The sequence below is a fragment of the Schistocerca cancellata genome, chromosome 1, assembly GCF_023864275.1.
Source record: "Schistocerca cancellata isolate TAMUIC-IGC-003103 chromosome 1, iqSchCanc2.1, whole genome shotgun sequence".
Classification (NCBI taxonomy): domain Eukaryota; kingdom Metazoa; phylum Arthropoda; class Insecta; order Orthoptera; family Acrididae; genus Schistocerca; species Schistocerca cancellata.
Window position 1 is genome coordinate 573,678,905 of NC_064626.1, and position 19,176 is coordinate 573,698,080.

The window sequence follows — 19,176 nt, forward strand, 5'->3', positions numbered from 1 at the left end:
ATGCTTCTGCTGAATAAACAATTTGCTTTAGGTTCAGTGCTCCAGGAAATAATGCTTAGTAATAAGTGTTTGGCATAGGGTTTGTAGAATTTTTTTAGGCTATTTCTCAACTGTTCAATACTCAAATAGTGTGCTAAACAAATAAAAAATGAACACCTAAATCTTCACAATTGAGCTCTGATTTTTCTTAATTCTTTTTCTGAATTGATAACCTTTATAACCAAAATTTAACAGTATCTTTTCTGGCACTCATATGGAGGACTTCACACTTTTTATTATTTAGAGCTGATTGCCATCTTCTGCACTGTGTAGATTTGAAATTGATATCATTTCTGAATTTGTTTTGTTCTTCTGATGACTTTACTAGTTGCTAAATGACAGCATTATTAACAAAAAATCTAAGAGGGCTACTCATATTGTTTCCTAAATCGGACAAAAGAATTGAACCCCCCAGAAGGGGAGGTGGAAATGAAATGATACAAAATTGAGTAAAATTTACAAAACAGGTGGCACTTTGAGTCCACTTATCAGTATGGCATTGCACCCTCTCTGGCCGGATGTATGCACTGATTTGGGGGAAGGATTGCGTAAAGTCTTCAAGTCCTCTTCTGAGGCAAGCTGGCCCATAACTGTTGTAACTGGTGCGTGACAGCCTGGATACTGGCTGGGGTAGGGAGCTGACGTCTGAGCTAGTTCCACACATTATTTTGGGGCTGTATCTGAGAATCTTGCTGGCTTTGGGAGTACCTCTACATCACACACAAACAGGTTATGGAGACACATGCAGTGTGTGTGTATGAGTATTGTCCTACTGAAAAATGGCACTACGATATTGTCACAAAAGAGGTAACACATGAGGATGCAGATTGTCTAAAACATACTTTTGCGCTGTCAGAGTTACCTGAATCGTTATCAGCTGTGACCTGAAGTCATGCCATACCTCTCTCTCTCTCTCTCTCTCTCTCTCTCTCTCTCTCTCTCTCTCTCTCTCTCCCCCTCCCCCCTCCCACCTCTCCCCTCTCTCCCCCCTCCCACCTCTCTCCGCCCTCCCTCCTCTCCCCCTCTCCCCCCTCCACTCTTCCATTTCCATTTTATCATTTGTTTTAATTATTGTCACTTGTTGCCTTCCCCCCTCCTTGTGAGTGTGTGTGTGTGTGTGTGTGTGTGTGTGTGTGTGTGTGTGTGAGAGAGAGAGAGAGAGAGAGAGAGAGAGAGAGAGAGAGAGAGGGGGGGGGAGGGAGGGGGGGTCCCATATATATGTAGGTGAGTTACAAGGAATTTTAACTTGTAAATTGCTTTCCATTGGAAGCATGATTTCTCTCTTATGCCTTGTTTGTTATGTGCCAAAGAATGACGTGAATTACAATCTATCTTTTGTTCTTTTTTAAGGAAATTGAATCCATCTCTTCACTGTTCAGCATACAGCTCAACTGGGTTGAGAAACATACTTACCATGTAAGTATTACATTGCTCAAGGCCACTGTAATTTTTCATTATAAATGTTGAAATATTAATTGATATTATCCCTAGCAGTACCAAACCATTTTCAATAACCTATATTAATAATGGGAGGGGAAAGGGGGAGGTTATGTTACGACTGGCACATAAAAAAGAAACAAAAAAACCATCAGTTGCACTAATTGTTGTTGACTTTTATTTACAACATACATTTTAAAGAGATGCTGATGTGTAAGTAGGATCCAGTATCTGAAAATGTTGAACAACACATTTGTTGAGAAAAGTCGTATCTGCTTACTACTGGGGGTGGGTGGTGAGGAGAGGTGGCATTATGACCACACCACATTAGCTAGACTCAAATTTTTGGATTAAGTTCAGTTGAAAAACATTGAAACAATTATAGAATCTGATAGAAGAATTCATTAAAAACAATAAATATTTGTTTCAAAATTTTAAAATACAAAGTATGTGACTAGATTACAATATTTACAAAAGATGGACATAAAGTGCCTCCACCTGCCACCCCCCACCACCTCCAGTTAGTATTGCTGGGAGGGTAAAATTGGATAGTTAGTACTTCATAACTTCCTTTGTGAAGCAATGCAGGACTTGTCCTGTTTTGTAATTTCTACTCTGTAACTGTTCAGCTTGTATCACCTGTTAATATGGTTATGTAACAAGTATGAAAAGAACTGCTAGAATACAGTGCATTAAAATGGTTAATTCAGTTGTTTGTGTGTTCCTTGGATCATATTTGCAACAACTTCCTGTGATGGTGTAGAATGTGTCAGTAGGTTCAGAAATTTTATACATTTTATCAGTTGAGTTGAGATTATGTGTTGATCATTTACTTAATTCAGTTATCATTTTACTCTTAATCTACAATAAAATTTAATAAATGTATTTTGTACATGTGCTGGGTGTGCATGTCAACTCAAATGGTACGTCAGAGGCATTATTGCTGTCCAGTAACATTACCACTAGGCTGACTTGCTAGGAGTGCTCTAAGTAAGTAACATGGGTTGTCCTTTAGCAGCTCGCACTGGCAAGAATTGCTGCAGTCTACCACATGAAGCTATTTGTATTGTGCCAGTGGATCTCCTGTTTACTAAACCTTCAATTCTGTTGTTATAATTGGTGCTGCTTTCTTGTTTAAATGATTTTGACATATGACGACTTTGGCTTCACCCATGTTCTCCAGTTTCCACAACTTGAATTCATTTGTCACTGAGTCTGTTCTTTATGTCAGTGGTGTGTTAGTTTGCAGCCCTGCTGTTGTGGACAGTGACTATAAATTTAGTGTATCACTATTGTTTCACATAGTAAAATGGTGTCTTGGATGACATCCAAATTATAGTGGCTATTTTGCTGCCATGGATCAAGAGTTTTTTGATCTATGGAAACAGCTGGTACAGCAGGCGTGTAATAGATGTAGATCTTCTAGCTGCAGTTAAGTGACCAACAAAAACACCATGGGCAGTACATGATAATCCGTTTCAGAAACAGCATGTGCAACAGCAACAACAGTGAAAGTAGCTTCTACATCTGCTCTCACAACAATAGGTTATGGCAGCAGCATCACTGCAGCCATCTCTCATTTGTGAATTGTAAGGAAGCAGATAAAATGTGGTTTATTTGTGGTACTGTTTCCATCTCCATTGAAAGGCAAATGGAGTCATAGACCTTAAGTGTCCAAGCCCTGTTTTATTGTCTTCCAGTACCAGCCTTTAATAAGAAGAGCAAAAATTGTGTCCATTAGCTGACTTGAACAGTTTTTCCTTTTACAGAAATATGTGATTTGCTTACAGAGCACTTTTGCTTGCAAACACCCATTTCATCAGCAAGGCCTGTGTTAAATATTACAGTGAAAAAAGAAAAAAAATTCTCAGTCACGTGTTTCATGGGTAATTGCATATGCATATTACCTAATTAAAAATGTAATCATATAATTATCACCTGGCGTGGTGGCTCTAATGCTTTAGATGACAAGAAGCGATGTTAAGCTGGTTTGCAAACTTCCCACCTCTCTCCCACAGGTTGACTTACTTGGTATGCACAGCTGATCTTCTTCTCTGGATAACCGGCCATGTCGATCTCCAAAAACTTCATCTCCAAAGAATAATGCTGGTTAAGGGAATTTATCAGATACTCTGTCTACTCTTGAAATAATTTGGTACTCGAAGAATACTTTTAGTTCAGTCATGGTATGTTTCAACTTACACAAAAAACAAATTCGCCACTTCTCATATAAATATTTGAACTCTTGCATGTCAACCAAGTCGTCAAACATTAGACTCTATTAGGATACATTTACAACAGGGTTGGTTCAATAACCACCAGAAAATATGAACATGTCTTACTTCTAGCAAGTCCAACACATGAATTACTTAAAAGTCTAATCTCATTTCTTCATTTGTTCTTAACAATCATCACAGTCACTAAACCAGCAAAGAATAGCACAGGCTCTTTTCTACACATACATTGAAACTCTATGGATCGTACAGCAGATACTTGTCGGCCACCGTTCGTCCGCCGCGTCCACATTTTGCTCGTGACTGTTTTTAGACCTGCACACACAAACATGCAATGCGCAGTAGGTCGGATTCATCTCTCTCTTACTTCTATTTAAAATATCGTGGGTTTGAGATGGAGGAAGACCAAGTGGTTCTAGAATGTACACGGAAATTCTCGAAGCACTACATGGCATTGGGAATGTCAGACACTTTCCTTAGTGACATGTTGCAAATAATGCATGTTTCTGAAGTGGCTTCTTCAGCAAATGACCATTGATAATGACATACACAAGTTAGGCATACTGCCCCATGGAGATACAGTGGCTGTCTTGTAATTTTTTTAAGATTATATGTGAACATATATTTAAAAAAAGGAAATGTGTTGATTTCTCATAATTGATGTTGAAGTCAACTAATGATGAACAAGAATTATCATATTCTCCCCAGTGCACACTGTCGCACAGCATTCTGGTCGTATTGTGGTACTTTTATTTGTACAACTGTTAGTGAATTTTTTCCACAATACTGGTAAATGCTTCAGGTTGAGAATGAAACTTCCTGGCAGATTAAAACTGTGGGCCGGACCAAGACTCGAACTCAGGACCTTTGCCTTTCGCGAGCAAGTGATCTACCAGGAACTGGCAGAATTGAAGCTGTGAGGACAGGTCGTGAGTCGTGCATGGGTAGCTCAGATGGTAGAGCACTTGCCCGCTACTCTCGGTCCGGCACACAGTTGTAATCTACCAGGAAGTTTCATTATGTTATCATGTACATGTGCTGCTACAACCACTAACATTGTCAGTATCTGCTCCGTGACACAAAGTGCCACTACTGCAACAAGACTGTGTGCCTTTCTTTCTCCCAACAGACAACACCACCACAGCGCAACACTCCATCAGGCCAGTGTCAGGAGTCAGTAGAATTCCAAACAACCTGACGATAACTTAAGCCATCAACTAGCATTAGTCAGTGTTCCTGGTTGACACAGGGATTGCTATGCCTTTTTTTTACTTGCAACACGTGCCAGCGCACTGGTTCTCCTCCTCCCCGCCATCCTCCTTGTTTCGCCTTCTGCTCCAGCAGTTGCAGCGTGCGGTCACCTATTGTGGATAAGCAATCTCTCTACAGAGACAGATAATACCACAACCTAGGTACAAGAATGTAACTTGGGCACTGAAACAACTGAAATATGTAGACTGGATGTATTTTTCTTGTTTGATTTTTAAATTAATATCAAAGTAAACCTTGCATAATTCACTATTCAGTTTAGTGTAATTTTGTGAAAAATATGAACAGTTGATTGGTATCTCATTAGGTTTTGTGAATAATTTTCAAACTTACCTATCACTTAAACCATTTTTGTAGGTTGTGTCCAGTTGGGTTTGTCATAAGTCCAGGATTAGTCTGGACAGTCCTGGTTTTTTAGTGCTGTCTGGGGTTACAAGAATGTCTGGGGTTTGAGAATTTTATGAGTGGCAAGGATTTTATTTTAAATTTTAGACCACTGTGATTGACGCCGTTTTCAAACATTCTCTTATGGCCTTGCCTCTGTCAACTGAGCTCAGAGCAAATGATGAGGCAATGGGGAGGTTTATGGCTACCAGTTCTGCCACTTTTCACTTACTATTAGTCAGTTTCAAACACAACAGGGGAAAAGTGTTTATATTGTTTTCCTGTGTGAAGTAACTATTTTACATATTTTTGATCATTTTATACCTATTGGTTTTTTGTTTCACTGTTTAGCCATGGGCAAAACAAAGCATATGTTTAACTTTAATCTGCAACAGGAATACAAATTTTTGAAATTGTGTAATGACAGAAGCAGTGAACATATTTTTGCACACTATTTATTGGAGAATTTTCTGTTGAACATAAAGGAAAGAGTGATACTGAAGACCACATGAAAACAGCTAAATACAAAACATAAGTGATTTTTTAAAATCAAAGATGATAATGGTGATCTGTAGTATGCTGCTAGATTTTCATACACACTGCCAGATACAAAAACAGTTTGAAAACATCAGACTGCACATCTAAACTTGTTAAAAAGCTATAAGATCCAAAATTTTTATTTTCTAGGACCACAGCAGAGGCAATTATTGTTAACATATGGCTGCATTTTGTAAACGTGAAGAATAAAGACGTAGAATGTTAGTAACATTCATTTTTTAAAAGCTTTTAAAGTTTTCACACTAAATTTTTTTGGTGCCGTTACTTTTCAGCATAGCGTGCCCTCATACTTTAGGTGTGCACAGCTGTCACAAGGTGAAGATGAAGAGGTACAGGGAACTGAATATGTAACTCACTAAAGAGAGATGAAAATCTGATTCTCATGGGGGATTGAAATATTGAACGTTACAGAAGGGGAAGGATAGAAGATAAAGTTAGGGGAGAATATGCGTTTGGTAGTAAGAATGAGGAGGGTAGAGACTCCTAAAGAATTTGTTTCTCCTAGAGTTCAGCAATAAATTTCAGCCAGTGATAGGAAAAACATTGTTCAAGAATCACAAGAGGAGGAAATACAATATACTTTGAAAAGACATTGAGACACAGGAAAACACCACCTGGTTACAAAATCAGATACTGGATTGTAAGATATACTCAGGAGCAGATGATGATGTGCATTTGAAGTGTTCTGAGTCCATAGATAATGGTGGTAATGAATACTAAAGCAAGCAGTTCAAAAGAGTAGGAGTTAAAATACCTAAAAAAGGGCCATCACAGAGGTTTGACTGACAAATACAGGCACAAGGAAGATAACTGCAAAGAAACCTTTGCAAACAGGAGAAATACTTCAGTTGATTGACAAAAGAAGGAAATATAAAATTGTTCAGGAAAACAAAAGTGTGCAGCAGTATAATTGACTTAGGAATGAAAGTAAAATAGCTACAGGAAAAATGTGAAAAAATTGAAAAGCAAATAGTCATCAGAAGATATAGGAAAGTCAAAATAACTTTCAGTGACATTAAAAGCCAAGGTGTCAACATTATGAGTGCAAAAGGAATTCCACTATTAAATGGAGAATGGCATTGATTTGAAAGACATAAAGGATCAAATATTCAGGTCAGAGTTTTACAGAGCTTTGGAAGACTTGTTTTACAGAGCTTTGGAAGACTTGTTTTACAGAGCTTTGGAAGACTTGTGAACAAACATTTCATCAAGGATAGATAACATTTCTTAAGTTTCTAAAATCAATGGGAGAAGCTACAATTCAATGACTATTCAAACTAGTGTGTAGTATCATTGAGATTGGTAACATAACATTAGACATTCAGAAGAATATAATTTACATAATCCCAAAGGTAGCAAAGGCAGATAAATGTTAGAACTACCATTGATCATCTTACCAGCTCATAGATCAAAGTTGTTGATGAGACTGTTGTACAGAAGAATGGAAAATTGAGAATCATTTAGATGATGATGCACTTGATAACACAGGCAAGGCTTGAGAAAAATGAAGATACTTCACAGAGTTCTCCTTTAAATATTTGTATTTTCAGATGCAAATTTGTTGTTCTCTCTTTGCTCTGAATGTCTGCACCTAAAAATAAATTTCTCTTCAGACCACACCAGTGCAGCACAGATGAACCTTATTTCCGATGCAGTTGTCCATATGCTGAAATCGAATACACTTTAATAAATTTTCAGTTTTCTACAAATGAATACAAAGCATTTCCTCTGTAAGTATATTTGTATATTCTATCACAATGTACAATACTTATTGTATCTCAGACACTACACCATAGGAAACATTTCTTTTATTCATATCAAGTTCATACATAGGAGACTAACATTGGAATGAATCAAATCATGTTAATTGATTTCTAATATCTTGCCATGATGTCATGCCACATTGTTACATGCTTTTAGTTTGTGGTGGACCACGTTACTACAATTGGGATTTCCACTCACAGAGGGTACACAAAGCCCACACAGGTACCACAACTTGTGATAGTACTGCAATATCTGTCTCATCTTGAAGACGCAAAGCGTCCATTTGTATGCACCTCACTTGCAAAACAGATAACAAAAACCCACAAACAGCTTTCTTATTTTAACCACTACTTCACTATAGGGTTTAACTATGGCAACTATCCTTTGTCTGCTAGGTAGACACAGAGCTACACCTCATTGTATCTGAGTGATATGTTACATCACAACATTCATGGGATTTGTTGACCTAGGCAAGTGTTTAACAATGTAAAATAGTATAGGATGTTTGAAATTCTCAGAAAAATAGATATGTGCTGTAGTTAAAGATGGATAATATGTAATATGGACAAGAAATAATAGAGAACAATAAGAAGAATGGAAGATCAGAAGTTAAGTATTCAGCTTAAAAAGGATGTACTATTCAACATTTGCATCAAAGAAGCAGTGATGTAGATAAAAGAAAGGTGTGAGGCTGAGATTAAATTCAGATTAAAAGGATGTCAATGATAGATGAGCATAGAATATGGATTTTGAAAAAGACAAAGAAAATGAAATTAACCAGGGATAACAGAAATGAGAGTAGCGATAAACTTAATATCAAAATTGAGGGCTATGTAGTAGGTATAGTGAAGGGATTCTACTAACTCAGGAGTAAACTAACACATGATGGATAAACTGAGAAGCATATAAGAAGTTGACTAACATGGGTAAAGATGACATACCTCGTAAAAAGAAAAGTATTACTACCAAAGAGAAATTTCTGGGAATGTATGCCTGGAGCACAGCACTATAAAAAAGTAAATCACAAGTGGGTGAAAATCAGACAAGAAGAGAATCAAAGCATTTGAGATTTGATATTGTGGAAAGACACTTAAAATAAAATATGCTGATAAGGTAAGTTATTACTTGGTTTTCTATAGAATATCAAATAATTGAAGACATAGCAAGATTGGAGGAGGCAGTGTGAAACATGCAAAAGAATTCTGGAAAGCCAAAGCACATAATAATGTTTGAAGCAAATAATAATAATTTCATGTGGTTCAGTGGCCAGGTGCAAGTCTTTCAGTTTTATGCCACTTTATTAACTTTCATGCCCCTAATCTACTCTAGTTATCCAACCAGGCAAAGGGGACCTACAGCTTAATGTGGAATCCAAATCATGTTTCATGGCAATTCCTCACATAGTTGAGAAGTGAAAACTAGATTAAAGGCAAACTGAAAATTTCTGTCATTTCACTGAGATTCAATCCCACAATTTTTCGATTTCCAGGCATGCACTTTACCACTAAAACACATTTGACTAATGTGAGACAGGCTTACTTGAACAAACTATTGCCCTAGAGTAGAGGAAGAAACATTGTGCATGAGGCAGAGCACAGAGTGTAATATGGAAGTTAAATGTGGTTATTGGTAGGACGGGAGGTAGAAAGTGGGAGAATATGAAGTACACTGTTAAGAAAATGTAATTAAAAAAAAAGGAAGAAAAGTGGTGTTCAAAATTGTCAAAAATAGTTACTGTTTGTTTCACATCTGATAAGGCATCCACAGCTTGATACTATGATACTGGGAAAAGCAGTTGTGGCAAAAAATTACAGTGGCAGCAAATGCTATAATTATTATCGCAGATCGTGAGGTAATTTTATGTAATTGTTATGTAGACATGATGAGACTAGTACAGAATAGGAAGTAGTTCACAAGTGCATCAAGCCAATCATCATAATGCTGATCAATTACAAAATTCATCTTCCACAAAATCACAGAATATGTGTTAGATTACAGCTAAAATTATCTTCCATGTTTTTCCAGAGATTGAAAGTATCCTTTATGTTTGTTGACTATATCATCATTATAAGATGAGTTCTTACCATTAAGATATCTCATATCAATGTTTGACACAATAAACTTTCATTGTCTTATAATGTGTAGATTGCACTTAATCCTTTATTAATATATTTCAGGTTAGTTTGTATTATGGTCTGTCAACCTTTGTATGTTCTGATCCTATTCTGAACCCCTCTATTTTTTTAATGTTATGTGTATCTTTGTTGCAGCCATACTGCATAATTGATTTGCATGATGAAGAGGCAGCTCTTCAAATAGCTTCGAGATCTGTGGCTCTCAGATGGTGTTTGGAATTGTGGGCACGTGCTAAGACAGATGAAGAGCTGCACAGGAATCTGAAGTCATATCCACATGAAAGGATGAAACCATTTCTCCAAGATAACCTCTCATTCAAGATCAAAGTGGAAACCTTCTGCAATAGTCAAACTCAGGAAGAAAAAGTCTCTAAAATTGAGGCATGTTTTAAATCTATTTCAGAATGTAGAAAATGAAGTGTTTGGTATCTCAGCTAGAAGGTAGTAAATTTAGAAGACAAAAAATGGCTATACTTCACAATTATTTAAATTTATTTCTTTCATTCATGAAGAAAATTGATTACAATTCTCGAATGAACTAAATATTTTATTGCACTTTTTTAAATTGTTTTCATGACGCATGTATAAATTTGTAGATCATTTGCTGTATCCCAGATGTGTTGCAGTTAATAACAGGCAATTTCTTCAAAATCTGGCTGTGAACAAAACGCAGGTGCAGCTTATAATTAAAGGCTCTGAGGCGGAGCTGCCCCAAAATATATATTAAAATAAATTTCTCAGGAACGTATTACAGAATTTCCTGCGTGGATTTGAATAATGCAGGTCTTCATTTTTGGAATTGTTGATGTGTGATTCCAAGTGATGTTTTTCAAACAGGTAGTAGCTAGTCTTACGGCAGCATCTTGAAATGCCGCTTAGCTCTATGTAGCAGCAGTTTGAGGACACAGATTCCTTTAAATTTAGCTCTTATGGGCATCCCAAAGGCTCTGGTGTTTCATCCTAAGGGTATCCTACCGATATGCACACGATTTTCGCATTCAACTACTTACATCAAAAGGGTGTGAGCAGAGTTGGTGGAACTTTGTTATTGAATTGCTGTCTCGGTGTATCTCTATTATGCTTTGATGTGTCATTAATTGACATTTAGTATTATTGTTTTGATAGTGTCGTAGACAGTGTTTTTCTTTCTGCCATGAACTGTTGGAATAAGTTTGTAAATGTCCAGCTATAGTGCACTAGAGTATGGAACGTAAGTATCGCTACTTAGTGAGAATTTTACGAATGATTTAAGTAAAAAGCATGCGAAATATAACCCGTGGGTGAAATATCTGTCATTATTTTAGTTCCCTTGCCTGCTGTCTGCATTTGCAGATAACGTGCACTGTGAAATGGGAAGTTGTTACTCACCATGTAATGGAGATGCTGGGTCACAGATAAGGCACAACAGAAAGACTGTCACAAATATACCTTTTGGCCAGTAAGGCATTTGTCAGAATTAGACAGCAAACACAGACATACACACTCACGCAAATGCAACTCTCACACACGACTGGAGTCTCACGCAGCTGAGGCCGCACTATGAGCAGCACCACTGGTGCGTGGTGGCAGTGGCGACTGGGTGGGGCTAAGGAGAAGGCTGGAGCGGGGAGGGGGAGGGATAGTGGGGTAGACATGGTGGCGGACAGTGACATACTGTTGGGGAGTGCAGAGGGATGAGGTGGAAAGAGGGTTGGGCAGCTGTGCGCAGTTGGCAGATTAGACGGAGGGAGCAGAGAGGTGGGGAGTGTGGGGGCGGGGGGGGGGGAGATAATGGAAAAGGAGAGAAGTAAAAAGACTGGGTGCAATAATGGAGGAATGGGAGCTGTATATAGTGCTGGAATGGGAACAGAAAAGGGGCTGGATGGGAGAGGACAATGACTAACGAAGGTTGAAGCTATGAGGGTTACGGGAACATAGGATATATTGCAGGGAAAGTTTCCACCTGCGCAATTCAGAAAAGCTGGTGTTAGAGGTTCCATGTGGCACAGGCTGTGAAGCAGTCATTGAAATGAAGAATGTCATTGTTTGGCAATGTGCACAGCAACATGGTGGTCCACTTGTCTTTAGGCCACAGTTTGTCGTCGGCCATTCATGCAGACAGGTTGTCATTCCCACATAGAATGCAGCACAGTGGTTGCAGCCTAGCTTGTAGTTCACATGACTGGTTTCATAGGTAGCCCTGCCTTTGATGGGATGGGTGATGTTTGTGACTAGATTGAGTAGGTGGTAGTGGGAGGATGTATGGGACGGGTCTGGCATCTAGGTCTATTACAGGGGTATGAGTCATAAGGTAAGGGTTTGAGAGCAGGGGTTGTATAGGGATGGACGAGTATATTGTGTAGGTTCGGTGGATGGCAGAATACCACTGTGGGAAGGATGGGAAGGATAGTGGGCATGACATTTCTCATTTCAGGGCATGACGAGAGGTAGCCAAAACCCTGGTGGAGAAAGTAATTCAGTTGCTCCAGTCCTGGGTGGTACTGAGTTACAAAGGGAATGCTCCTCTGTGGCCTGACAGTGGTACTTTGTGAGGTGGTGGGAGATTGGAAAGGTAAGGCATGCGAGATTTGTTTTTGTACAAGGTTGGGAGGATAATCGTGGTTTGTGAAGGCTTCAGTGAGACCCCCAGTATATTTCGAAAGGGACCACTCATCACTGCAGATGTGGTGACCATGTGAGGATAGGTTGTATGGAAGGGACTTCTTAGTATGGAATGGGAGGCAGCTATCAAAGTGGAGGTATTTTTGGTGGTTAGTAGGTTTGATATGGGCGGACGTACTGATGTAGCCATCTTTGAGGTGGAGGTCAACATCTAGGAAGGTGGCTTGTTGGGTTGAGTAGGACCAGGTGAAGCCAATAGAGGAGAAGTTGTTAAGGTTCTGGAGGAATATGGATAGGGTGTCCGCACCTTCGATCTAAATCACAAAGATGTAATCAGTGAATCTGAACCACGTGAGGGATTTAGGATTCTGGGTGATTATGAAGGATTCCTCTAGATGGTCCATGAATAGGGTGGCATAGGATGGCACCATGCAAGTGCCCCTAGCCATACTATGGATTTGTGTAGGTAATACCTTCAAAGGAAAAGTAATTGTGGTTGAGGATATAGTTGGTCATGGTGACTAGGAAGGAGGTAGTTGGCTTGGGATCTATCAGGCATTGGAAAAGGTAGTGTTCAATAGCAGTAAGGCCGTGTCCATTAGGGATGTTAGTGTAAAGGGAGGTGGCATCAATAGTGACGAGCAGGGCACTGTGTGGTAAAGGGACAGGAACTGTGGAGAGTTGGTGGAGGAAATGGTTGGTATCTTTTATATAGGAGGGTATGTTCCGGGTAATAAGAACAATACCTTCAACTTATTACCCGGCACCTACCCTCCTACATAAAAGATACCAACCATTTCTTCCACCAACTCTCCACAGTTCCTGCCCCTTTACCAAACAGTGCCCTGCTTGTCACTGTTGATGCCACCTCCCTTTACACTAACATTCCTAATGCCCAAGGTCTTACCGCTATTGAACACTACCTTTCCCAATGCCCGACAGCTTCCAAACCAACTACCTCCTTCCTAGTGACCATGACCAATTATATCCTGACCCACAATTACTTCTCCTTTGGAGGCATTACCTACAAACAAATCCACAGTACGGCTATGGGCACCTGCATGGCATCATCCTATGCCAACCTATTGATGGACCATCTAGAGGAATCCTTCCTAAACACCCAGAATCCTAAACCCCTCGCCTGGTTCAGATTCATTGATGACATCTTTGCGATTTGGATCGAGGTTGAGGACACCCTATCCATATTCCTCCAGAACCTCAACAACTTCTCCTCCATTTGCTTCACCTGGCCCTACTCAAACCAACAAGCACCTTCCTAGATGTTGACCTCAACCTCAAAGACGGCTACATCAGTGCCTCCGTCCATATCAAACCTACTAACTACCAACAATACCTCCACTTTGGCAGCTGCAACCTTTCCATATCAAGAAGACCTTTCTATACAGCCTATCCACCTGTGGTCATTGCACCTGCAGTGATGAGTGGTCCCTCTCGAAATATACTGAGGGTCTTCACAAACCATGATTATCATCCCAACCTTGTACAAAAACAAATCTCCCATGCCTTATCTTTCCAATATTCCACCACCTCACAAAGTCCCACCATCTGGCCACAGAGGTGCATTCCCCTTGTAACTCAGTACCACCCAGGACTGGAGCAACTGAATTACATTCTCCACCAGGGTTTCGACTACTTCTCATCGTGCTCTGAAATGAGAAATGTCCTGCCCACTATCCTTCCCACCTCCACCCACTGTGGTGTTCTGCCGTCCACCGAACCTACACAATATACTCATCCATCCCTACACAACCCCTGCTCTCAACCCCTTACCTCATGGCTCATACACCTGTAATACACCTAGGTGCAAGACCTGTCCTATACATTCTCCCACCACCTACTCCAGTCTAGTCACAAACATCACCCATCCCATCAAAGGCAGGGCTACCTGTGAAACCAGTCATATGAACTACAAGCTAAGCTGCAACCACTGTGCTGCATTCTATGTGGGCATGACAACCTACAAACTTCTGTTTGCATGAATGGCCACCGACAAACTGTGGCCTAGAGGCAAGTGGACCACCATGTTGCTGTGCACACTGCCAAACAATGACATTCTTCATTTCAATGACTGTTTCACAGCCTATGCCACATGGATCCTTCCCTCCGACACCAGTTTTTCTGAAATGCTCAGGTGGGAACTTTCCCTGTAATATATCCTACATTCCTATAACCCTCGTAGCTTCAACCTTTGTTAGTCATTGTCCTTTCCCATCCAGCCCCTTCTCTGTTCCCATTCTAGCACTATACAGCCCTAATCCCTCCATTGCACCCAGTCTTTTTACTTCTCTCCTTTTCCATTATCCCCCCACCTCTGTGCTTCCTCTATCTAACCTTCCAACTGCACATAGCTGCCGTACTCTCTTTCCACTTCATTCCTCCGCACTCCCCAACAGCATGTCAGTGTTGGCCACACCTGCCCTACTATCCCTCCCCATCCCAGCCTCCTCCCTATCCCCACCCAGTCGCCACTCCCATCATGCACCAGTGTTGGTGCTCACAGTGTGGCCGCAGCTGTGTGAGACTGCAGACGTGTGTGTGAGCTGCATTTGCGTGAGTGTGTTTGTGTGTGTTGGCCATCTAATTCTGACGAATGCCTTACTGGCTGAAAGCTACATGTGTGTCAGTCTTTTTGTTGTGCCTATCTGCGAGTCAGCATCTCCACTATATGGTGAGTAGGAACTTTCTTTTTCACATCATTGTTCTGTTCCATCCTGGATTTTCCATTGTTTGATTACTAGCAACTTCCTTTTTCTGACTGTATTATGCATGAGTTCAGTAAGTTTTTCTTTTTTGCAATTAACAGCAGCATACCACGAATTTGAAAACAACATGATATGAATTCATTGTGCAATTTATCAGGTAAAAATTTGGAGCATGAGGTCAGGATGGAAGTGGAGGAAGTTGGTGCACCCAGACCTGATGTAAACATGAATCAAAAACAAACACAGGCTATGGTATACACACAGTTTTAATAGAGCAGCATATAAAATGCAGCTGAGTGGTTGTGTCTGCTATTTCACTTAAAATGCATATTTTCATAATACACAAGGATAATATGGTATGTAAACTACCATGGGGTCACTCATGCCAGCCAATCACAGCACAAGATCCCTGATGTCATGGCAACATCGCTGTTTTGTCAAGTGAACTCATAAATGCTGCAATTTGAGCACACAAGACATTAAACAACTGAAATTTAGGAATGAAAATACCAAGAACATTAAGCTTGTAGTGAAGCTAACATACACTGCATTAAATATCTTTCCAGAATGCCTCTTTAACTACGATTTGTTGTGGCAAACTATTGGGAAATTTGACGTTGGAGGGTAAATAAGCTATCTATAGATTTCATCTTGGAGTTAGCTTTTGATGTTATTTAGTAGTTCATTATGAAACAGAAAGAAGATACAGTGTGTAAATGTTTGGCTAGAGTGTGGTATTTCCCAGAAATGAGATCGTCTCTACTTGCTAATGACTTTCTCAAGCCAAGCTGTTAAATGGAATCCTCTCTTCTCAGTATTTCCGCTTCATTCCCACTGTCACTTCCCATTACACTCCTGACTTCTACAGCTTTGTTGTTGTTAAACTGCATCTCATTCCCAAATCACCATCCAAAACCCAAGGTTATTATGCCTACAACCATTCTCATTATAACCCCCCCCCCCCCCCCCCACTAAACTAGCTCAACACATGGGGGAGGGGAAGATGGGTGTTCCACCTTGAAGATGTCCATTTCTCTCTGTTGCTGAGCGCACTGAACATCATAACTCAAAAAGACATGATTTCCAACTATTACCACACAGGTCATTTGTAGCCTCCCTCCTATCAACAGTTTCCCTTAACTCGGAGAGGGACACCTGTTCTCCAGCATATCTTCTCATTGCTTCATTCTACTGCAGTTAACCTCCTTTAGCCTTGCCTGGTCGAGTCCTTGCTCATTCTTGTTTGCTAGTTACTAGTACTTATTATTTAATTATTGAGCTTGACTTCTCTGGTGGGTCCATGAAAACTTCTGTATATATCAAATATACCAACCTCCAAGGTTACTGCCTTTTCTGACTGCTGTCATCTGTCCACTGCAGCCTTTTCCCCACATTTACTGTCAGAAGCAGTAGTTATCCAAATATGCTGATAATGTTACCAGAGCTTTTGCAGACAAACAGTGTGGTTCCAAGTTAAGAAATTTGTTTCCCATATCATTTTCTTCTCATGATTCATGACTTTCATTTGGGAAGAAAATAGTTTGGATTATCATCTGACAATCCAGATTTATGTTTCTGTGGTTTTCCTAAATTTATTTTAAAAGGACATGGCTGATTTCCTTCTGCATACTGCTCCAATTTGTCTCTAATGACAATATAACTGACAGGATTTTAAATTCTGATCTCCCTTCTGTCCTTCCTTTCTTCTGAAGATACAAAAAACTTATCACCACTGGAAACCAACAATTGACAATTACTTTCCTTATCACCCAAGCCTTAGAAAACTTAACCATATCCTTCCTCCTGCAGATGATGATAACCCCAGACCCGTCCCATGCACTTAGCTATCATTTCCTGTTCCACTCCTGTTACAGGCATTTCTTATCTGGTAAAAGGAAGAACCATGTGTGAAACCAGTTAAATAGACATATCTATAAGCAGTCTTCATCTTCTATTAGCTGAGATGCATCTACTGTTCAATATTTTATGGAGTATGGCAAGTAACCTACTGTTTACTGAAGAGTCACCAATAAATTGTGGATAATCATAAACTTGAGCACTTGATTGGTGAACATGCTGTACACCACACAACAGGAGACTTTAACAGCTGCTTCATTGCTTATGTTATTTGGATCCATTCCCTTTGCTGCTCCAGTTGTTTTCAACCGAGTAGATGGGAACTGTCTCTGTTGCACATATTTCATTTCTGAAGGCTCTGGCATAAAACCTTTGGCAGTTTACATCCTGGTCTATTCCATTTCCACCGTGTTAACTTCGTCCCACTCTACTGTGCTCACCTTCTCTTATCTTTCATTTTCCATCCATTCCCATCTTGCTCTGGATTGTACTCCAGTTCTCAGCAACTAATCCTCCCTCCAACCTTCTCACTCACCCACCAACCTTCCCTCCCATCTACAGTTTGCTTCTGCTGGTGAGAGCCAACTGTCTCCCTTTCTCGTGTCCCCCAATACCTCCATACCCCTCTTTGTCCCACCTCCCTACACCCTCTCTACCAGTACCGCCCTAAATTTAATGTTGCCATGGATATGTGAGTCGTTTTAAATTGACCTGGAAATTGATGAAGGGGATTCCTCCCACTGCTCCCCATCCATTCATTAATCCAACATTTTACTTTATTCTAAGATTTATGGCAAGGGAGTGAGGCAAACAATTTTGCTGCTCCAAATTATATTTTGGAATTACTTGGGAAAATTTTATTAGAAAATAATTTTGATTTTTCTATTATTTTGTCTTTCATAAAATTTACATTTGGTGTTCTAAAGAAATGCATGTACTTGACATCCTGTAATAGTATGCATATTTGTTGTGAGAAATTGTGGGCTAAGAGGCTCTGTGCAAATATTTAATTGATTTCATAACTGGAAAGGCAGTTTCTGTTTTCATAGGCCACTTGCCTCAAACTGCCCAGTCATGTTCTTCCATGATAAAATTTGAAATTGTGATTTACTAAAAGATATTCATATATTGGTCATTTATTTCATTTTGTTTCAGTCATTCAGTTACTTACCATTAAAGGGTCCTGTCAGATTGAAGAATCCTGATGTTGTGTTGCAGTATATTGAATACTATGGACAGGATTCTAACAGAATTCCTGAAAAGCCATATGACCTTTTCTTTGGACGCTGGGTGAGTTTTGTTTACTTCAGGTTATGCATCAAAATTATGTTTCTTGCTCTTTTTTCTCTCTGTTTTTTCCCCTGCCAGTGACATAACAATTGTGGGTAACACACTGTGATGCTGTTGCGGTATGACTCTAGAATTATAGTTTGTTGTCTCATACATGTTTTACATCCTGGAGGACCACCTCACTACGGATCAATTGGAATGAAAGTAGATCTAATCTAATCTAAACACTCATATATATTTGAAATCACCATGTGTGCATTTATGATTTACTTTTGGATGAGTGCCAGCCTATGTCATATGATGTTCTTTTTCAGAGTTTCTTGTTCATTTTTGACATTGTTTTTTATGTATGTATTAAAACTGGATCTTTTGCTTTTGTAACCTATATAGTCTCATCAAATTTTAGCTCTTTTGAGGCGATTCTATGGAACATTGTGGAAGACATTTCTATCCATATTTTGCAAATGGCTTAAATGATACCAGCTACTACTCTTATGATACCATATGTATCAAAAACTCACTGTAAATGAGTGTATTATGGTCAAAATGTAATTTTTAGGAACACATATGTGTATTAATAGGCACTGCATCAAACAGCAATTTCAGTTGCAGAATACTAGAGACAGAATTGCAAGTTAGACTTATCTTTAAGAGGTGACATTTCTAGTATGGCCAGTAAATTTAAAAGTAGAAAATGCTCTTCCTAGCTGTTGGTTCTTGTATGTTCCTTTCATTAGGAGAAAAGAGGTATTGTTTGAGGAAGACTGGAAATGGTTGATGAGACCCAGTTTTTGTGAGGAAGAGAGAAGGCGAAGATGATGGAGAAAGCCTCAAAGGGAGTAGGAGATCAAGGTTGAGGAATCATAGAAGGGACAAAATGAGAAG

The 19,176-nt window shown here is 39.5% G+C and overlaps 1 protein-coding gene across 3 annotated transcripts in view; it reads left to right on the forward strand.

Annotated features, from left to right (window-relative positions):
* LOC126181702 (tRNA (guanine(10)-N2)-methyltransferase homolog) overlaps window positions 1-19,176 on the forward strand; it is a 178,484-nt gene that overhangs the window by 34,081 nt on the left and 125,227 nt on the right. For 2 of the 3 annotated variants that reach the window (XM_049924791.1, XM_049924792.1), the window contains exons 2-4: window positions 1,390-1,455; window positions 9,956-10,201; window positions 18,157-18,291. In XM_049924791.1, coding sequence (XP_049780748.1) covers window positions 1,390-1,455; window positions 9,956-10,201; window positions 18,157-18,291 — 447 coding nt within the window. The remainder of the gene's footprint in view (window positions 1-1,389; window positions 1,456-9,955; window positions 10,202-18,156; window positions 18,292-19,176) is intronic. The other variant, XM_049924793.1, reaches the window with a different exon arrangement.